Raw genomic sequence first — 23,652 nt, 5'->3', positions numbered from 1 at the left:
TTTAAAAAATAAAACAATCTAGCCTTATTTGATATTGTTGACTCAATTTTAAAATTTTATGCCAAGAACAATCTGGAGCTAATTAGACAATAAATGGACCTTAATGTTGTAGACAATGGAACACTTACAAAAGTCTAAACAAGTAGAATATGAAGTCTTTGTCTTGTCAAGTCCTTTGTCCTTAACCTCAACTGCATCTGTAAGGAAATTTGCTTACTATTCCAGGTTTAAAAGACAAAACCCAAAATAACCTAACTGGGATCCTGAGTATAAACAGCATTGGAATACAATATTCTGTAAGAGAAAACTATGAAAATAGAACTAGGACAAACTTGAGGAAGTGTCATCATTCCTTTTGTTGTCACTACTGTCACCACTATCTACCATCTAGACATTTTTTTTCCTTCTTGGGCTCATTGTCCAGAAATTGAAGGTTGAACTGCAACCACTAAATGGGCTGAACAAATTCCCAAGAAGCCTAGAAACAAAAGGGAGTTTCCATTGCAACTTACAAAGACTAATTATCCTGGTTATTAGGCAGAAGTTGCACAGACTTTGTACATACTGACACTAACGATACTGCTTTACCCTTTGTGTCTCTAATCAAAATTTGAGATCTTTGTATGGAAGATGAGAATCAATCAATCATTTATTAAATATGTACTAATGTCAAGCATTGAACTAAACCTTGGAGATATAGAGACAAAAGTAAAATAGGCCCTGCCCTCAAGTAGCTTATGTTCCATTGGGGGAGACCATATGGATATATTTAAGTTTAGAAAATAAATATTGTATATTTGAAAATCTGTTATCTTAAAAGAGAACTACATATCCCGAGAGCCCACCAACTTCCTGTCATTACGTACTTCCTGTAGACCGAGGATAAAGGGAGTGGGCATTGAGGCTCCTCCTCTCTTTTTGCATGATATGGCATCAGTGGTGATGCCATATGGTAAGGTAGGGAATTTTGAAAATGGCTAACCAGCCATGAGCACATGGTTTTTATTTCATATCCTCTGTATTCCTTGATGTCTAATGATCATTTAATAAACCTCCAAAACTATAATATTTTTATTATTTGAGATTATTTTAAATTTTACAATATGGAATATTTTTTGTGTGAAGGGCACTTGGTAGTGGTTAAGGGTACATGGCTGACAGAAGAAACTAAAATACTTCCCTTTATATTTAGTGACAATGGGATCAGTTCATCTATAACAAGCATTTTGGCAATAATACCCTCATCCTGATCTAGCTTAACTCTGTTCCCTGGATGAGTAATACAATAACAGAACATTGACAGCTTTCAACTTACAAATAATTCTTTCTAAGTCTATTGGGGCTCAAAGAGAAGTTTTCCTTAGTAATGATAGTATCAGTTATGGTTACTATATATGCTTTCCAGGCTAACTCACACAAATCTATTTAATGTACAAGGAGTTAAAATGCCACACATTTGCAACAGAAAAATCATAGAAAACAATTCTCTTTTTATACTAATAAACAGAAAACAAGGTTGTGTGAGGATCTGTTTATAAAAATGTATTCAAATGTTGATGCTCGAGGAAAGCAGGTTAAATTAGAGAAAAACAAAAAGCTTGTAAGAATTGCAAAACTTGTGAGAATTATGAGAAACATGAATTATTTTCAAAGATTTTTAAGAGGTTGGTTTCCTTGAGATATTGTCCTTGAACAATTGCTTTACAAAATTATAGAGTTTTCTGCTTTCTTCTCAATGTAAACTTACATTTGAGAAGGGCAGGGGCAGAGAGAGGATGGGAGAGAGAGACAGGCGGAGACAGAGACAGAGAGACAGAAAGGGAGAATATAAGAAAGTGGGAAGGGTTTCCCTGATGTGTTTTCTAAACAAGACAAGGAGAAATCTGAGTTATTGAGCTGTGAGGAATGAAAAAGAGCAAAAGCTTCTAGAGAACCTGTGTATAACCATCCCTTGATAAGTAAATGATGGCTGGCAGAGATGTGGGAACAGTCGATTCTCTGTGACAAACACCAGGTGGTGCTGCCAGCTCAGGACATCTTGATTACAATGGATGGTAGAATAGCCAGTAGTTACAAAGATGGTGTGAATACATATATATGGGTGTGAATACATAGGTGTGTGCTAATGTACATATAAGCCCCCAAGGAAGGGACAATTTCTAATGTCCATTATTCATATATACAAATGTTTATATTCCATATGTTTGCAGCTAGCAGAAGGGCAAGATGTAACATCCTGTTGTAGGAGTTAAAGGGATTTAATTGTAATCATATGTCTAAAAGGATTCACTTGAGTTGTATTTTTCTAGGTCAAAGGCTATCACCTTCCAATTTAGGCTTCATTCTTTTTTTTTTTTATGGAAACCAATAACGTGTGAAAATTCCTAAAAAGAATCTGGAGTGGAAAAAAAGAACCCACCATACTTTGAGTCAGAATATCCAGATTTAAATCCTGCCAGTACTATTTACTGTTTGTATGAGGTTGGAAGAATCGTTTCTCCTCTCTGGGGCTCAGTTTCCCTAGATGTACAATGAAGATATTGGGCTAGCTGACATCTGGGGTCCCTTCATTGTAGGTCCCTTGATTGTAGGATTGCTTTGTTTAGAATAATTATGCTCTAGATGACAAAAAATGCTTAGATAATTTACTTGAGACTATGGAGAACAATGCAAACTTTCCCATAGGATATCCATACATGGAATTTCCTATTCCTGTGACAGTGGACTTTGTGCTTCATGCAGCTGCCACAAAAGCAAGACAATTCATTCATATAGACTGAAATATATTTTTAAACCCTTACTTCCCATCTTGGAATCAATACTATATATTGGTTCCAAGGCAGAAGAGTGGTAAGGGCTAAGCAATGGGGATTAAGTGACTTGCCCAGGGTCACACAGCTAGGAATTGTCTGTGGTCTGGACTGAAATAATAAGGAAAGAAGGAGATATTTTTAGACAATGTGCCCCATATGGTTATTTCACACAAAATCACAGAATCTTGGGGTTGGAAAGTATCGAGCTCAACCTTTCCCTATAAAAAGGATGCCCTCCACACCATGACAATTAAGAGAGTTTAACCTTTGCATGGAAACCAGACCTTCCAATGGAAGAGCCTACTCTTCCTCCATGAGAGCACATTCTATCTAGGTATAGCTCTAACGGATTAGATGATTCTTTCCTGCACCAAGTCTAAATTTGATTTCTAAAGAACCCAACTATTTATCATTATTTAGTGATATTATATAATACTTATTTATATAATATTTATAATAGCAATATTTAATAATAATTTATTTATTATATTTTATGTAATATATAATAAATAAATGTTTAATAATAATAATTTAATAATAATAAATAATATTTAGTGATATTATATAATACTAATTTCATTATTCCAAAAGTCTTAGTGTAGTTTTAAGCTATTATCACTTTTAAACAGCACTAAAATCTTTGGGACATGATGCATATCTGATCTATAGCATTATAGTCATAGCAGGAAGGGACCCCAGAGGTCATCTAGTGCAGCATCCTCATTTTACAAATTAGCAACCAGATTAACACGCTGCAGCTATTTGCCCATGTCAAGTGTCCGATTTTTAAGGGCACTCTGACTCCAAAGCCAACACTTCTCATTCTACCAAATGTCCACCAGTGAACTACCTGTCATTTTTCTTCCTTCCTATCCCCAAACCATACACAGTTAAGACCTGATCTTATTTACTTGGCATCCCATTCCTGTAAATTAGACAGGTGGTTTTTATTGAAAATAGTAATCTATATTAAGTAAATAATATCTTTATAGTGGTAAGAATATTGGTCTTAATGCCAGGGGACTCCAGCTCTGACAACAGCTGTGTGATTATGGGTAAATCATTTAACTTCTCTGAGACTCAGTTTTCCCATCTGTAAAATGAGGATAATAATACTTACACTGCCTACTTCATATAGTTTGCCCTAAGAAGACTTTGTAAATTTGGAAATTTCACATGAAGGGGAGTTATTTAGTGATTCTATCAATAAAGAATCTGAAGTTCAAATAAGGAAGGTCTCTTTATCCTCTTACTCTTTTTAAAAAGAATTCATCTTCCTATTTCACTCAGGCTGGTACTACTTATTCATTCCTCCTATTGATTCAAGAGCTGCGATTTGCTTTATTTCTGACTCTGGTCATTATTCAGGCAGCCACATTGGTGCTGTACTCAGTGTAGACACCTTATTGATTTTGGTCCAACTTCAACTGAGAATTCTGGAGATTTGCCAGACTCAACCTCCTCCAGTAACTGGGATTACATGCATAGACACCACACCTGGCAAAGGGAGCTCTTCTGCTTCAATTCATACAGTGTGTATGGCCAAGTGAAGGTGGGCTTACTATGCTGATCTATATGACCATGTCTTTGACCAACAATTAATTCTCTGCATGTTACTAAAAATAAAACTCCATATATAGCAGCTAGGTAGAGCTGGCCTCAGAGTCAGGAAAAGCTGACTTCAAATTCTGCCTCTGACACTAGCTATGAGACTATGGGTATACCACTTCTCCTTTCAAAGCCTATATCCTCCTAAGTAAAATGGAGACAACAGCTCTTACCTCACCTTACCTTTTATCCGTTCCCCAATGTCTTGTCTAATTAGTTACCAACCTTGTGAATTCTATCTCTCTAATCTCTCATATTTGTTTTTTCCCTTCTACTTCCACTATTACTAGTCTAATGTAGGGTCTTAAAACCTTTTGTTTATAGTACTGCATTAGTCTCCTAAAAGGTATTTTTGCTTCTGGTTTCTCCCCTCTCCATTCTAACCTTCTCTGCCCAAGTAATATTCTTAGTGCTTCTGCCTGATCATGCCATTCCGTTGCTCCAAAATTCATTCTCTCTCTCTCTCTCTCTCTCTCTCTCTCTCTCTCTCTCTCTCTCTCTCTCTCTCTGTCTCTCCTTTTCTTTCTTCTTTCATCCTTCCTTCCTTGGGGGTGAGAAGTCTTCTTCTTTCAATTCATTGACTCTTGACCATTGTGAAGATTGGATTTAGCTATCTCCTCCTGATTGTAACAATGAAGATACTTAGCTTTTTCTTTATTGTGAAGCTAAAATTGTAATCTCCTGATTTTAACAATGAGGGTAATTAGCTCTTCCTTTATAGTGAAGCTACAATTGTAAACTACAATCTATTTTTAGATTTTAACTAAAGAAAGGTGTTAAATAACTACAAAAGGTGAATTATTAATAACAAAAAGGTGTTAAGTAACTACAAAAGGTGAACTTAACAAAAGAAGATTTAAGCAAACCAAAAAGATAAAATCTAATAAAAGAAAGTGAGAACTAAAGAATAGGCAGTGCTGGAGAAAAGCATCTGCTGTGATTGGTAGATGTGAAAATTTAGAGAAGGTAACACAAGAGAAAAATGGTCTTTAAATAGAGGGGGGAAAAGACTGAAGAAAGACAGTCAGTCACCTGAGCTTGGAGTGAAGGACAGAGGAGCTACTGGAAGACCAACACCCAGACTTCTTTTAGACTATTACCATTGGTGCCTGAAAAGCTGACTTAGTGACCCCACCTTTCTGGAGGCGTGGAGCCTCCAGGAAAGGCCCAACTTCTTGAGACTCTCTTCCCTTGACTGGGACTTAGAATTTCTAACTGATATCAGAAAAAGCCAGAGTTTTTTCTCTCTCTCATTCCTTAATATCTTTCTTCTATTGTAAATATTGTAAATAAACTACCATAAATTCCATTTACTTTAGCAATTTATTTTGCGATTTAGAAATTAAATTCCAGGCAACCACATAATTAATAATATACCATGTAGACTTAAAAAAATCAAAACTGCAATAGGACATCTTCAAGAAGCCAATTACTTAAGAAAGAGTGGACGCTGACATCGGAATGGAAATTGTTTTATAGTAAGCCATTGACTACATTGACTACTGAACCAATTCCTCCATAACAAGGTCATGGCATATGAGGATGGATTGAAAGAAGTGAGGAAGTTTAGCTGAAGAAGACTTTTGAAGAGCCATGAAAGGGAATGTTCAGGCATCTGAAGGATTCTCATGTAGGAAAGGGTTGGAGTTATTCTAGAGAAGAACTAGAAGCATTGGTCATATGGAAGTTGTGAAGAGGAATATTCAATTTTGATAGGAGAAGAAACAAAAATGAAACACTTTTCTAATTAGAGCTTTCAAAAACGAAGGTCAGCTAGATGGCACAGCCTGGAATCAGGAAGAATCATCTTTCAGAGTTCAAATCTGGCCGCCTCAGATACTTACTAGCTGTGGGACCCTAGCTAGGCAAGTCACTTAATCTTGTTTGCCTTAGTTTTATTATCTGTAAAATGAACTGGAGAAGGTAATGGAAAACCACTATAATATCTTTGCCATAAAAACTCCAAGTTAGATCATGAAAAGTGAGACATGACTAAGCAACCAAAAGAGAATGAGCTACCTTAAGTTCCCCATCAATGGAGGCTTTCAAGGAATGACTAGATTGATATTGGCTTTACATGTGGTTAAGGGGATTCTGATTCAACTATAAGTTGTGCTAGTAAGCCATTGAGCCACTTTCTGCCTCTGATCTTCTGTTCTATGATTACAATTCAGTGATCTTATCTCTCTCACCTTTCATCCATCTCCTATACACTCATCACAGCATAACCTATACTACAATCATTGGTGTAGATTTTCTCTCTTGTAATAGTCTATAATTTCCTTTAGAACAGAGACTATTCTTTTTGTTACCTTTATTTCCAGGTCTAGAGGTGGTACAGGGACATAATAAATATTTTTTCTGAAAAAATTAAATTGTTAAATATATCTCAAGTCATACTGAGATTATCCTGGGGTCTATTGTCCAATGTGTATGTGTAAGAAGTTTGGTGAAAGTTATAGCCCTTCAAAATCTAAATAAAAGATAAAAGGTGCATTTTGGGAAAATGGTAGAGTAGGGTGTGAAACTGCCTCACTTTCCTAATATCTTCTAGAAATAACCAAATATAACTTCACAAAATTAATAATAAAAGTTACAAAAACAGACAGGATATGGGAGTAAAGATGAACATATAGGGACAACAAGCAAGGAAGGTTTCTGACTTCCCTGGCCTCAGTCCTATTGCTGTTATCCCTGGGGACAGGAATAGAGCAAACAGCATAGAATCCACAAGGCAGCCTCTGGGGGCAAGAGGCAACCTCACTTTGTTTCCTGAGCCTCAGAACTTATATTCTCAAGGATACTACTAGAATTTTCAAACAGAGGGCCTTGAAAGCAGCTGTGCCTTTTGCAGCCTTGGCTCTGAATATCCTTGCCTGTTCCATAGCTAGTGATTAGGGAAGTGGACACCACAAAGTCTACAGGTACCAGGCCCTATGGGTAGGAACTCAAGCCTCATTTCTAATTAATGAGGGAGTTTGGAGGTCTAAGAAACATAGAATAGACACTTGCTCCATCCCAGGATAAGGCAATAGGACAGAAGGAATGAGGAAGAAGTGTAGACTGGTGAGTGTGGTTGCTAAATGGCTAGGGCCTCATCACTTGTGGTCACCCCCAGGAAAGAGGAATCATTGGTTACTGCAACAGGGAGAGGTGGACAGAATGATTGCAATTACAATGCAGAAATGCCTGAGGATTCTAGTTGTAGCACTTGAAGTAAATCACTGACTGTGACTTGAGTAAGAGCCTGGGAGTACATCAGAACCTAGACTATAAAAATTGGAATGACTAAATAGGTCCCAGGGAAAAAAAAACAAATACAAAAAAATCTTGAAACCTCAGGTAACATACTTCAGTACTTTAGAAACCATGGGACTCTAAGCAAAAAAAAAACATTAATTAAGTCTATTGACCTGGTTGCTAAAGTTAAAAAAAAATAAGATCAAGCAAGGGAGAAAGAACCTACTTATTGATAGCTATTATGGGGATGGAGAAGACCTCAGCTCAAATTCAGAGAATACTGAAGTAAAAACACTTACTTCAAAAAAATAGCAAAGAAATACAATAAATGGCCATGAGCTCAAAAATAGATATCAAAAGAGCTTTTAAAAGACCTTAAAAACAAGATGAGAGAGGCTAAGGAAAAAATAGAAAAAAAATAAAAACAATGTACAAAAAACAATAAAATTCTAAAAGAAAAATCACTCGAATGGAAGAGATCCAGAAACTCATGGAAGAAAATAATGTATTAAGAACTAGAATTGGACAAGGGGAAGCTACTTCCTAAGACAATAAGAAATAATAAAGCAACTTAAAAGAATAAAATAAAAGAAGAGAATATGAGACATCTTAATCACAAAACAACTGACCTACAACATAGATCAAGAAGAGTCAAAATAAGAGTAGCTGGACTCCCTGGTAATGATAAAAAAAAAAGTCTAGGCACCAAGCTCCAAGAAATCAAGGAAAACTGCCCAGAAATTCTAGAATCAGAGGGTAAAATAGAAATGAAAAGAATCCACTAATCACTATCTTAAAGAGGCCCTAAAGATGAAAATATGCAGGGGACATCATTGCTAAATTTTGTAACTTCCAAGTTAAGGAAAATGCTACAAGCAACAAGAAAAAGACAATTTGAATACTGTGAAGCTAGTTAGAATAACAAAAGACTTAGCATTTGAAACAGTAAAAGAATGCAAGACATGGGACATAGCATTTTGTAGAGCAAAAGAACTAGGCTTACAGCCAAGACTAATATGTCCAGCAAAATTGAGCATAATTATAACAGGTAGAAAGTGAATATTTAACAAACTAAAGGAGTTCCAACTATTCTACAACTCAGCAGAAAATTTGATCTATAAGAAAGAAGCAAAGATAATGAAAGATCATCATAAGAAACCCAAAATATGAAATTGTTGATTCTTGTATGGGAAAATGTCATCTATGGTCACTGGAAATGGCATCATTACTTTGGTATTTTGAAGGGGTGTGTATGAATGAAAGACTCAAGGCTGAGGTAAATGGAGGTAAATGTAATGGAATGAGCTGAAATGGTAGTGGAACAGACCAGAAAGAGGTTGGGTGCAACTAAATTATATAGAGAGAGGACGAATGAGTGGAGGAACTGCAACAGAGAAAGTGAAGAGAAGATGGAGGGCTGGTAGTATTAGAACCCTACTCTCATTAGACTTGGGATAAAGAGAGAACCGCATACACAATTATAAGGGTAAACATTTCCTTAATATATAGAGAAGAGGGAAAGGGAGATGGAGAAAGGGAGGGCCTGGGAGTCCCTTTGGGGAACTGAAGTAATAAGAGGAGAAAGGGTAGTTTAAGAGGAATAAGGGCAAGGGGATAAGAAAAAGGGGGTACTTAGAGGGAGGAACATATCAAGATATAGTGGGGTAAGGTACAGGGATAGAAAGGACTTTTAGGACAAGATGGGGACAGATTTTAAAAATTGAACTCATAACAAAAAGTAGGAGGGCATGATTACAGGGATACGGGAGGGATTTTTGGAAAGGTGAACAGAATAAAAATTAAAAGGTAAGGGAGAAGGGACAAGGGAGGGAGTCTTTGAAAAGGTGGACCAATTTGGAAGTAGGAGGGCAAGGGGAAAAGATCAAAAGATATTGGTCGAAGGAAATTGTATATATGAGGAGGGATACCACAAAAAGAAAGGAAGAGGGTGATACACAATGAGAAGGAACAGAGTAGATGGAAATGCAAAGCTAGTAACTATGACATTGAGAATAAATGGAATGAATTTACCCATGGGAAGAAAATAGATAGCAGAAAGGATCAAAAAACAGGACTTGACAATGTGTTGTTTATAAGAAATTCACTGAAAATAAGAGACATCAATAGAGTGAAGGAGAGACACTGGAGCAAAATATACTGTGCCTCAGCAAATCCAGAGAAGGCAAGGGCAGCAATCAAGAGGTTCAAATGGAGTTGGGGATAAAATGGATAAAATTGGAAGGGATAAATAGGATAATTATATTAAGTTGTGAGGGAGGGGGCACTATAGACAACGAAGCATTATCAATATTGGACCTGTATATTTCAACTGTTATTAATCCAGTATTAATCCAGATTTTTAAAGAAAAAAAACTAAATGAAATATGGATGGAAATAGATAACAAAATAATAATAGCAAGGGTATTTAATTTTCCCCTTTCCAAAAAAAGATAAATCTCACCAAACAATAATTAAGAAGCTAAGAAGATGTATAGAACTTTAGATAAGTTAAATATGACAGATATCTGGAGAGCTCTCACATCCTGCATAAAGCTGGTAATAGATCTAAGCCTGAGTATATACATAATCCAAACATACTTTCTAATAAGACAACAATGACTTAGAGAGCATACATATTCTACAAAAGTCTTGCTTTAACACTCATCATATTATGGACATAAGCCTGCATTTCTTAGGGGTTGGAGCATTAGAACAAAAGTTCCACTGGGTACGACCAAGCTGGAAAGACTTGGATATAAAAAGAGTATGGTTCTGGCAACAGATTTTTTTTTCCTACTGCATTAGGACCAATCTAGCTAAATATGATCCTGGTAATGCCTGTTAACTGAGAACCAGATGGTTGAGTTAATCAAATTAAATGCTGATAAGAACATGTAATATATTACATTTCTAGAACAGCTATAATTTTTTTTTTTAGAAAACAAGATGGAAATATGCATTAAAAGTTGTAAAGTTGTTCAGACCATTACTAGGATTACGCCCTAAGGGCATTATTGAGAGAATAAAAAGCTGTGTATGTCTGAAAATTTTCATGGAAACTTTGTAATGACAAAATAACAATAAATACAAAGGCAGTGTGAGACTGAGTAGAATGTGATATTTGAATGTAATTGGATTGTATTATGTTATTAGAAATGAGAAATATTGGAAATATAAAGAAATTAAGGGAAATATATGAAGAGATGAAAAGAGAATAAGAGTAACACATACTATGATTACATTTAAAAAAGGCATAAAATCAAGGGGGAAAGTGTCCAAGTAAACAAGTCCAAAGGGAACTCAAAAGCAGAGGATGTTTATATTAGCACATATATAGTTTACATATTTTTAAACAGATAGTACACAATGTGGAGCTTGTGGTTTTGCATGTATTTTTTTTGCATTTGTTTATTTAATTTTTTGTGGTGGTGGTGGTTATTAAGGATATAATTTAAAAAATGAAAAAGAAAAGAAAAGCTACGTGGGCTTTATCCTAAAGAGTAACCAAGATGCTAGAGGCATTGCTTCTACTAATAATGTAAATGAAGAAGCCAATTAACTCCAGGCCCAGTCCCCAAAATAATAAAGCATCATTAAATAGCAATGAAGCATAGATGGTAAAGCCAATGACGTGCATGTTAAACAAATTACACGTCACCTATTTGTGGGGGAGAAGCCTTTAGGTTCTTGGACTCTTGATCATGTAGACTGAAAACTCAAAACTGAAATGGGGCATCTTCAAGGTTAATAACTTTAGAAAGAGTGACATTCTGGCACTGGAAAGGGAGTTGTTTTACAGTAAGCCATTGTCCTAGAACTTGTTAAAGTGCTTTGAAAGGAGATTCAAGGAAGAAAAATATGGAGATTTAATTTTTTTTTTCCATTTCTAGGGAAGAAGTACTTTAAATAATTAAATAGACCACAAATGTTCCTATTTATTATTCCCCCAGAGAGAGTCAGCACCATAGCCCCATTAGCCCTTTACACTGAACCCCTATTTTTGCCTTTGTGCTTTCTGTTCTTTTAAAAATAGAAACCAAGTCAATCTGAGCTAGAAAAATAAAAACCTCTTTTATAAGAGTAGTGACATTGTGCCATCCATTGAGAAGGGGCAAACCTGTATCCCAGACTGTAAGCCAGTATTTCACAAGCCCTGCCTGGTGTTCCCTCTCAAACAGAGGCCCTGTGTCCCCCAGCTACTTGGAGAATATCCTTTTTTCCTCCTAGGAAATTCCTTCTATCTTTTAAAAAAAGAAATATCCATAATTAGTAAGAATCTTCCTCAGATAAACATGACTTTCTCAAATATTTGCACTGAATTTTTCTCTTCCCCTCGAAAGCTAGTATAAGGCCCCAAGTTGGACAAAATCAAATTTGTGGTGGACAAAACTGTCCTTTTCTGCCATAGCAACAAAAATGTATATTTCTATGATGCTTTAAGACTCACAGAGTGTTTTCCACCCAATTATTATCCGGGATAGGCTAGGACAATAGTATTATCCCTGAGGAAACTGAGATTCAGACCCAGTGTCCTATGTATAGCTAATAAAGGTGTTTTCTATGTCCTAGCTTGATTGATCCTCCTCACAATTTCAAACACTCCCTCTTGTGGCTTCCCCATAATGCTGTCAGTGGAGTGGAGACCTGGAAACACTAATCCTTTGGCTTGTATGACATTGAGACAGCCTTTGGGGGATTATCTCATGTCACCAGTAGCACTTGGAGCTCTTGGAAGGAGCTCATTATTTCCCCCTCCAAGTAATGGACTAATCACTCTGTCAAATGCCTCTCCCAGCTAGCATTCCACACTGATTCCTCCAGAAGACAGACTTGGATTTTTATTTTGGCTTACAAGTATACAGATGACTGAGCATTATTATTTAAAGCTAGCTAAAAGTGATATATTTTGATAGTCTAACTCTGAACAAATTTAACACATATTCCTACTTATAAAGAAAAAATACCGGGAGAATCAAAGAATCATAGATTCAAGTTGTGGAAGGGACCACAGAGGATGAGACATCCAAGCCCTACCTGAAGGGTAGGTTGAGAAAAGGATAGATGATCCAGTTCCCTTCAGTTTGATATTATTAAAGAATCCAATCTTTTTGTTTTAACAATAATGAAGTTAGCTTTTTTTTTTCATCCCTTGGCTTTTTACAGGTGAAAGAAGGTGAAGGTTGATCTTGTCAATTGGTCAGTGGGTTGGAAGTTCTTCCATTGGTACAGATCAAAACCAGTCCTTGGAACATGTCTTTTTGGGGAGAAGCTTTTGATTTTCCACAATTTATTCTAATCTCTTTGACTTTCAGAACACTGATAGGGTTGTCTATACGATCAGCTCTCTAACCATTATTACACACCACCTCTCCAGAATTTACAACTTATTATAATGAAATCATTAGTAGGAGCAGGTTCCTACCTTTATTCCCAGTGAGTTGATAGCAGGGTTTGTTTGACACTGCAATGGTCCAAGGGTCTGAATATGGAAAATATATAGAAGAAATTCCTCTCGGGCAGAATTTGGCCATCCCACAGTTAGAAGTGTTTCACTGATAGTACTGGGTCCGATATTATGCAGCTGCCAAAGAAATGCTTACAGTCACTATCATGCTTTAATGTATATATCATTCTTTTAAAATCGGCTGGAATATGAATCCAGAAAAAAATAATATAAACAGTTTAGATGGGGCCAAGTACCATAGACAGTGTGACCTGATGGCTGTTATTAGAGCTTGTTTAAATCAGTGAAACTCCATGCATGGATTTTCTCAACACTGTCCACAGAGCTTAGCCATGTTCTAAAGTTATAGTGTTTACCTTGATTGCTTTTATTACTTTAATTTTGGAGATAGGCTTGGGACATTAACTGTATCATTTTTAAACTCAGTTGTTGCTTTTCCTGGTTAGAGCTGTCTACCCTTTCCCAACTACTGACTTGTGAATTGCAACCATATGTGACATACTCTCTTTCACCCCCTGGAAGAATGGTCATCTATCAAACGCTGAAGATAGTCTGGCCTCACTACAGTTCACTTAAAGGGCTTGTTCCAAATCTGGGATCCCTTTGTTTTAATCAGTAAATCTCTAGGAAAAAACCCACAACTCATAAAGAGATGTGCACTATGAAAATATAAAGGCCCTTCATTCAACGGCTGCAAAAAAGCTCACAAGGAAAGTTTACCACACTTGAACTGGTTTTGTTTTGGGTTTTTTTCTCACTAGTATTGACAGGAAACTTTCATCTTTTTTTCATAGATTTTAAACATCCCTAGTCAACTCCAAAATATTCCTTTGTTTTGCTTATTAGGTTTAATTCACATGATCAAAAGTCCATGATATTCACTGATATAGTTTTAAAAAAATATTCTGACCAATTAAATGTGTACTGAATAGCTGATGGTTCTGATGTGGCCAGAGTAATGGAATTCTTGTTACATCAAAACTAGTCAGATAATTTGGAAACTGGATTCTCGTGATTATTTCAGTAGGGCATGGGGGCAGATTATAAATCAGGTACTCCCCAGGGCTGAAATCAGCACAGGGATGTTTGCATGATCTATCTTGCAATCCTTTTCTCACAGTGTCTTGGTTCATTGGAACTGTGTTATCCTTTATAATCAGAAGAGATTTAGGTGATCCTTTGATCCATGAATGGGCAGGGCCACATATGTTTTTAAACCATGTAGCTTGGAACATGCAGAACTCCTCCCTTTGACACTGGGCAGCGTTGGATTTCTTCTTTCCCAATAGCATAAACAGCCAATCCATTTTCAAAGGGCTTTATGGCTAAATCTGGTGAATGTTACCTTCAAGTGCTCTCTAGAGGATAGAAGATGGGGGCTACATTCAAAAGTATTTGAAAAGAGAATGGTTATAAATTCTAAGGTCAAGGACAGGAGAAATCAATTGTGAAGGCTCTGCAGAACCTTAGTTTTTCATTGCTTTTCAATGAAGAGAAGTCTCAAAACGTTCACATGAAGTAATAGCTATTCCTTTCCACCGTTATGATTTACACCAATAAAAAAATACTGAAAGGAATGAAGCCATCACCTCATTTCAGTTTTTGCATTCTTTGGCTCAACAAAGAGACATTTGATTTTAGTTGTTTCTACATTTTAAAAAAAGCTTCCAATTTAAGATCAGGGTTTTTTTTTTCTTTATTTGGAAAGGTCAAGGAATAGCCCACAAAATCTTAGAGATGTTATTTCAGAAGTTTTCTATTCCATCCTTCACTTGAAGCATGAATCCTCTCTATAAAGTCTAATTATTATATTGTGCTGTTTGCTTTTATTTGAATATGTAAAAATCAATATAGGGAACTCGCAGTGTGCGATCTCTTTTGATCAATGCAGATTGCAACTCAATTATAATAATAATCTTAAGAGGAACATTTAGATGGTACTTTCTATGTCCCAGGAACAGTGCTAAGTACTTCACAATTACTATTTTATCTGATCCTCCCAACAGCTCTGGGAAGTAGGTGCTAAGATAATTTAGGAGTGATCCTAGTAGCTGGGGAGAAGAGTTATATAGAAAGTTATAATTGAACTGTGCTTTACAGGAACAGAGGGATTCCTAGGAAGCAGATAGAAGGAGTGAATCCAGGCATGGAGAATGGCAACCAATGCCATTTCCCCTCATTTAAATGGCCATGTTGGACTTTTGGTTTCTAAGGTTGTTTTCAGCTAGAAAATTTGACCTTTAGAGATGAATGTTTTCAATTCAGCTGTGAATACTTGGCAAAAATTTTTAGAAATTGTCTGTGTGTAGTCAGTGGTCTTCTTTTGAGTGAGGTCTTTAAGGATGTGAAAATGCATTAGCATGAGGGAAGAACCAGAATCCAGTCATCTTTTTATATTTCCATGCCACAGACCAAGAAAGGAAGGATTGTAAACATATTTGCCTGCCATGTTAACAGTTTTTACTAAAAGGAAGTAGGTAAATTGGATCTGTAACTATTTTAATTTATACAACTTAAAACACTGGAAACTTAATAGAATATTTTTGGTTTTGAATTTTTATTTAATTAGTTAATTAGAATATTTCCCTAGTTATAAGAATCATGTTCTTTCCCTCTCTTTCCCCCACCCCCTTCTTGTAGCCAATATGCAATTCCCCTGGGTTTTACATGTGTCATTGATCAAGACCTTTAATAGAATATTTTGAATGCACTGATCTACAGTGAGTACAAAAGCCAGAACTTGAATCAGAGACATTTTAGAAGTCCATTAGTTTCTTTAAAAAAGTTAGAGAATTTAAGGCAGCATTACTAGGGCAACTTTAATGTATAAGTTACCTCATAAATATGCTCTACTAATGGTCCAACTTCTTCTTCTTTGTGGGGCTCCTCTTCAGGTTCCCAATTGTGAATGGGCAGAACAATTTGTGGTGGATGGGATACTCTGTAATGTAAACATCGCAAATGATTGAATGAACACTATCATCATCATCCATCCATCAGTCCATCCATTCATTCAACAAACATTCATGCAGGGCACTGAGTAAAAATATGAGCTTTACAAAAATAAACAAGATCTAGAATTCTCTTGAGAGGAAATTACATTCCAATAGTATCAATCAGGAGTATAGATCCATTCATCTAATCCATTAGATTCTGAGATCCTCAAAGGCAGGGACCATTTTTTGCATTTCTGAGTTTCCTCAATACTTGGCACAGTACCTGGCACTTAAGAGGAATTTCTAAAATGCTTACTTATTGACTGACAGACATATCAAATACCTGCCTATGCAATGACCTGCACTAAAAACCAAGGTAGATAAAAATGTTAGATAACCTACAGGTTCTGCCCTCATGGTGCTTCTAGTCCAGTAGGATAGGAAAAGACATATACACAAAATAGTCCTAATATACAATAACATGTAGCAAGAATACAATCCGACCAATTTGTTCATCCATATGTATAAGAGAGATGTAAACAAAGGATTAAACTGAGACATAGCTAGGAAAGGTCTTTGCTAAATAGAAGAGTTTAGGAAGGCTTCCTAGAGGAGTTAGCATTTGAAAAGATGGATAGGAAGTTAACATACAAATGGAAGCCAGAAAAAAAAAGACCTCCTAAGTATAGTTACCAGTGAGAGCAAAGACAGGAAAACAAGGGTAGTTATGAAGAAATGGTGACCAGTCCAGTTTTGTTGGAAGATAGAGAGGATCACTTGAACAAATGGGTGGCACTAATGTGTAGAAAATCTTGAATAATAGGGTAAGGAATATGAAATTCAAAGACAAAGATGGACACTGAAAGGTTTTGAGGGCAGAAGACCACGAGCAGGTCTACATAGCAGTAAGGCAAATTAATCTGGAAGCTGGGTAAAAGTAGGAGAAAATGAAGGGCAGGAAGATGTGTCAAGAGACCACAGTACAACCTGAACTAGTGGCAACAGCAGGAACAGAGGAGAGACAGCTGGGAGAGAGATTATGAAAGTAGAATAAACAGAATTTTGTAATTGACTGGATATGAAATATGAGGGAGAGAAAAGTTAAAGCTAATTCCCAAGTTTCAAACATACAAAAAGAATCAGAATAAATGGAAGGAAGGAAACAAACATTTATTAAGTTCCCACCATGTGCCAGGCTCTATGCTAAATGCTTTACACAATAATCTCATTTGTTCCTCACCATAGCCTTGGTAAGTGTTATTATTATTCCCATTTTACAGTTAAGGAAACTAAGGCAGACAAAGGTTAAATGACTTGCCTGGGGTCACACAACTAGTACAGAGCCCAGTACTTTGGGCAGTTCTTTTAAAATTTATTTATTTATAATCATCAATGTGTTCCATCCTAAACACACCTAAAATTTTATGTAGTTATATTTAGGATGTCTATATAGGATATCCAGAGATATAACAATATGGACTTAATTTAGTACCTCAAACATTCATGCTTCAATACCTTTTGCATCTGAGATTTCAACTGTCTGGGTCAATTCTTCCACCATGTCCCAGACTACAACTCATTGATATGTTAGGAAATGGTTTAATGAGCTACTATAGCCATCATCTGGTGGTAGTTCTCAAAGCTAATCTAGGTTGGTTCTCACATAAAAGACTTTAAAGCTTGTTTCTGAATTCACTTCAGAAGCCTTTCCAAGGCTCTCAGAGTTGGTGTTCTGCTGGATCTGCCCTCCATTTTTATACCAAATGAGGCTAGCTAATAATGAGTAGAGAACAAAATCCAGGTAACTTGAAAGGTGGCCCGGCCCTGTGGTGAAGACAGAAAATGGTAGGGCAAGACTGGAGAAGTGGCCCCATCTTGGTTTTCCATTTCTGAATTTTCAGTGGTTCTTCCTGCTATGTCTCATTTTTCTGTCACAAGGCTGGAGCTCAAAGTTAAAGGGAGGAAGCCCTGGATGAAGCCCTGGTTGAATATTCCAAGAGTCTTGCCAACAGTTGGGGAGAATGAGACAGGAATCAATGTTATCTAATAAGATCAGCTGGGTGGCGATTTGATAGGATATTATTTTTACATGTAACATATTTACCCACAACATAGACTATGGGCATGGTGTGAAAAGGAATGAAATATAGTTTCATTATTTCATATCATCAGCTGTTTATCCCTAATAAAATGCTGGAACTATGGACCACTCAGGGTAAGTGAAAGATGATTTTGTCAGAGTCCAAGGCAAATTGATGTTTAGAAGAGACTAACTGAAGTCATCATTAAGAAAGCAGTGCTTGTCCTTCCAGCAAGTAGTGCTAGGTCAAAAAAACTATGAGAAGAAGAATTCACACACCATATAAACTAGGAGCAATTTCAATGGAAACTATCTCTTTTGGCCATCAATCACTTTGTTTGGCCTCTTAAGTGCTGCCAATAATCAACTTGGCATAAAGAAAGTTCAAATCTTATTTTCTCTTCTGGGTAATCCATGTCCAAAGAAAAAACAAAAATATTTTAAACTGAATTCTCACCCCCAGGCAAGTCATTTAATAGAAGCAGCATGGTGTAGTTGATAGGGCGCTGTATTTGGAGTCAGCAAGATCTAGGTTCAAATTTAGAATTATATATTTACTAGCTGTATGACTCTGGGCAAGTCACTTAACTATTCCGTTCATCAGTTTCAAATGAGGAAGTTAGACTCAATAGCCTCTAATATTCCTCCTAGTTCTATATCTGTGATACTATCCTCTCTATATGCCTCCTTTGTCTTCTCTGAAAATAACAATATCTTTCAAGCTTTCTGAGTTATATACAATAGAGACTGGAAAAAATCTCAGTCTTTTGGTTAAAGATAATTAATCAAAGTTACTTTCTGGAAGTGTGAGGTCATATGTGATTTTTTCCTAACATCCTCCAGAAATCTTGCTAAATTACAAAGAAACGTCTTTACCTCCCTTTCTTACAACTTCAGAGGAACAAATTATCTTCCTCTAGAGAGAGGTCAATCTCTTCACCTGTACTCTAAACCACAAACTCCCCTCTTATCTCTAAAAACCTGTTCATCAATCATCCCTACTCTCAAGAGTCTTCAGACTTTCCTCTGGCATCCATTTTCTCTTCTCTCATTTATTGCTTATCTTCCTACTCATTCTCCTGAGTTCAAATCTGGCCTCAGACACCTGTGTGACCCTGGGCAAGCCACTTAACTGTTTCCCTCAGTTTTTCCTCAACTGTAAAATGAGCTGGCAAAGGAAATGGTTAACCACTCCATATTCTCTGCCAAGAGAATTCTAAATGGGGATATGAAGAGTCGGATACAACCAAGATAGCTGATCAACAACAAAGCATTTATTGTCCAATTTTCTAGATAGATTAGTATAAATTTGCTTTCTTCACTTAGCACCAGTTGGAATTTTACTCCTAAACTTCTTATAATTTTTCTCTTATCATTTTACTTAAAAAGCCCGATCCAGCATTACTATTGAGTACCTCATCACTAAATAAAAACACTTTTCTCCCTCTTGCCTTCATTTTTTTTACCTCTGAATTATTTTGGAATTGGTGGTCCCATCTTCCTTTTTACCTTCTACTCCTTTGGTTTCCAGGACACTACATCCAGATTATAATTCCCATTCCTACCTCTTGGATTGTCCCTTCCTTGTCCTACCCTTTAAACCTACTCCAAGCTTCTGTATACTTCTTTTCTATTTTCTCATATTTGTGTATGTGTGTATACATTTTATATATGTATGTGTATATATATATATATATATATATATATATATATATATGCATTTTCCTCCTCCTCCTCCCATAAAGTGGAAGCTGTCTATGAGAGGATCTGGGTCACATCTATTTTTATGTCCCTAATATCTAGCATAGTGCCTTAATTATAACAAGTACATAATAAAAAATTGATGAATTGGCATCTCTGTTGAATTAAAAAAAAGCCCCTCCTTCCCTAGATCAGAGGAAATTGTTGAGGGGGGAGAGTGTGTTTTTTTTTAAGATTATCCAATAGTAACTGATCATTTTAAGAAAGAGGAATATAATGACTACAATGAAAAGTTCACTTTCAATAATTCTAATGACCCCATGAAAGAGTCGTCATTGTATACTGAACAAAATACGGATGGATCATCATCAGAAAGTGAACCAACAGATGAAATTCTTCTTGGCCATGACACTCATCATCAGTATCACTGAAGTCATTGAAAGACTTCAGTCTATAGTGGAGGTAGCTCCTACACAGATCAAAGCACAAAGACTTGAAGTATAATCATTGGGAAAGGATCTTAAAGATCATTTAGTTCAATCCCTAACCAAAATAGGAATTTTGTCTACATATCCAGTCTTTGCTTAATGATGTCCATTGCCAGGAAATTCATCAACCCCCAAAAGTTTCCTTCCATTTTTGGAAATTTCTCTTTTTAGGAAGTTTTTTTTCCTTTTTCATATTGAGTTGAACTTTTTGTGACTTCTTTCTAGGGCCAAGAAGAGAGGTCCATTCCCTTTTCCATTTGAAGAGTCCCTTCTGAATTTTCTACTTCAGGCTAAATATACCCAGTTCCTTTGAGTTTTATTTATGTGGCATGAGTTTACCATTCCAAAGGTGAGTTGAGAAAGTCAGAAAACACAGGGACATGTTCACCTCCCTCACTCTGCACACTCTAGTCCTGTTCAGTCAGTTGCCTGCCTCTTCACACTGTTGACCCATGTGGTGTTTGCAGCCCACTAATTCCCCCTAGGCCTTTTCTCATCTGAATTGCTTTCTCAGCCTGGTTTCTGGCTTTTAATCTACTGCAGCATTAGCCAGTACTTCTAAATGGCTCACAATGTCAACAATTCAAATGTAGTTGTGTTTAAAAGAATGAGCTGAGATTATCCAGTTTAGAACTGGGCTGGCAAGTTCCAGTGTTCTTGGTTTTTTCCTCCAAGCTAGAAATCCACATGGTGGTTCAGAAAACATGCAGAAATAAAAAAGAGAATTAGAGCTTCAAATTTATTTTTAAGGTAGTGCCAGGTTTAAAAAAAACCCCAAACCAAAATATTTACTGCTGACCAAAAATGTTCATTTTCCCCATAGATCATAATGGAAGAAACTCAACACATTCCTTTTTCATTCCTAGAGGAACCCACCATTTTGACAAATGCTTTCTCTACTAATGGTAACAGTTGGAGGGAAGAATTTTATTTTGAAAATGGCCAAAGAGAACTGCAATACCACCTTCAGGAATCAATTGGGCATCAAATTTGAAAAAGTTAGATCAATAATTTAAATGACCGCATCCCTGGAACAAAGCTTATATTTGGATGACATATTATAGTTATTAGCATAAAGGGCCCATGTATTTCCTTGTCAAGGAAGGAGGCATAGTAGTGACAAGGAGACAAATGCAATTACTTGAGAAGTTCAATATAAGAAAACAAAAGGGATATTTTATACTAAGCCTTAACTTAGTTACCCATAGCTCACCACAGCATATCTCCCTTTAATTTTACATTTTATTTGCAATAAGAAACTGATTTAATTTTATGTCAGGTTAGGACACTGAGATTTACTGCATTTGAAGAGTCCCAACTTTTAAACACATTTGATATATATGAAAAATACAAAAGGATGAATAATAAGGTAGCAAAGAATAATGCCTTGCTGTCTGTTCTTCTCATCAACACAAATCTAAGAAATTATTCATTGTCTAAATCTAGCTTTAAAATGAAATGAAAATGGAAATGAATGGTATGTAAGGGACACAGCTTAAATGGTTTTTATCAAATTACTTTGATTTGCTATCTTCAATGCAGAATAAATCTGATCCAATCAAATATTCATTTTCATTTTTTGGTTGCCTAATTTTGCATTGAAAGTGGTACACACTCAGAACGTTTAAATCCAATTCCAGAAACCTATTTCCTCTAGCTAATTTTTCATATTTCATTGCTCAGTTATGTAGGGCTACATTATAATTTTAGCTATGCCAAAATAGTCACAATTTAGATTTACCTCTAAATGCCTGCTACCTAATTGTGTCTTTATAGGATAAAATTCATGAAGGCCAAGATAGGGCAAGATAAAGGTAACATACTCCAGCTACCCAAAGTCAGTTTTTGGTTTCTAATGTGAAAAACCAGGAATAAGCCAGCCAATCCAGGCTCTTTGCTTCTCTGTCTTCCATCTTCATGTTGCTTGCCCCAAAAGATGCTTAGACTCTGATACCTTTCTTTACTGTCCCTAACAATCAATAGTGTATGTTAGAAAACTCAGGTCACAAAAAAAAAAAGATGTCTTCATGCACCAAAACAGCTATTCATTAAGTGAATCCTTCGTTTAATTGCAAGGTCCCTAAACAGGATAAGCTCGATTTTTAGCTGAAATGCCTAGTTTGTGCTAACTTGACAAGTTGCTTTGGCATTCTGGGAAAGAAAAAAAAAACTGCTACAAAGTGAGTTCTGACACTGTTACCCAATGGAAATTTGCTCATTTTAGAGGAGAGTAGCAGAAGTCAGTCAATATAAGGCAAATACTTATTTGAAAAGATTCATGATTTCACTAGTGCAGGTACTCTCTTGATTCCTTAATATAATAGAAGGCTTAATAAATTTTTGTAATAAAAAAATTAACTGTCTATTGCCCTAAATTTTGATTCTTACATTCTTATACTTAGGCTGATTCTTGGATGATAGATATACAAGCCATCACCCATATCATGGTAAATTGGAAATCATAGATTCTTATTACACTGTCATTCTGTAATCAAAGAGAACTTGAACTAAATATAGATGAGATAATCTTCAGAAAACAACCTAACAGAGGAAATGTTGCTTGTTCATGCCAATTCATGATCACTGTCAATGAGTCATTGAAATTCTTTGGTCTACCACTGAGTGAATTCCTACGTAGATCGAAGCACAGATATTTGGGGTCCAATATTTAGATTTAGATTTGAAAAGGATCTCAGAGATCACTTAGTTCAATCCCTAACTAAAACACAAATCTTGTTTACATAGCCAGTCTTTGCTTAACGATGTCCATGGCCAGGAAACTTGTCACCTCCAAGAAGGTTCATTCCATTTTTGGAAAGCTCTATTTTTAGGAAGGTTTTTTTTTTTTCATTGTTTCTTTTTCTTTAAAGAGCTGCAGTTGAAAATCTACAATTAAAGTGTCTTATACTCTGTCAAAGGGCTAGCAGAATATGTGAATACACAAAGAAACTTTATCAGCTATCCTTGCTATAGGAACTTATTCCACCAACACACAGTTACATAGATATGTTGTTACTATTGTAGTTGTTAAATAGTTTCAGTCACGTATACCTCTTTATGACCCCGTTTTGGAATTTCCTTGGCAAAGATACTGAAGTTATTTGTTATTTCTTTCTCTAGCTCATTTTATAGACGAGGAAATCAAGGCAAATGGGACTAAATGACTTGCCTAGGGTCCTATAGCTACAAAATGTATCAGGCCAGATTTCTACTTAGGAAGATTAGTCTTTCTGACTCCAATTTTAGTGTTCTATCCACTGCATCATGTAATTGTCCCATATACACACATATATAAAATACATATTAATGTGTATAGAGACAT

At 36.0% G+C, this 23,652-nt stretch overlaps 1 protein-coding gene across 1 annotated transcript in view; it reads right to left on the bottom strand.

The window, feature by feature from the left end:
* Window positions 1–23,652, bottom strand: part of ITGA8 (integrin subunit alpha 8) — a 232,004-nt gene that overhangs the window by 52,059 nt on the left and 156,293 nt on the right. The window contains exons 24-25 of the mRNA XM_001377451.4: window positions 15,961–16,066; window positions 13,084–13,242 (exon numbers count right to left, since the gene is read on the bottom strand). Of these exons, the coding sequence (XP_001377488.2) occupies window positions 13,084–13,242; window positions 15,961–16,066 (265 nt within the window). The remainder of the gene's footprint in view (window positions 1–13,083; window positions 13,243–15,960; window positions 16,067–23,652) is intronic.

This window comes from Monodelphis domestica, chromosome 5 (assembly GCF_027887165.1).
Source record: "Monodelphis domestica isolate mMonDom1 chromosome 5, mMonDom1.pri, whole genome shotgun sequence".
In the NCBI taxonomy this organism is placed as follows: Eukaryota; Metazoa; Chordata; class Mammalia; order Didelphimorphia; family Didelphidae; genus Monodelphis; species Monodelphis domestica.
Note: the sequence above shows the minus strand (reverse complement) of the source record. Positions and strands in the feature narration are given on the sequence as shown.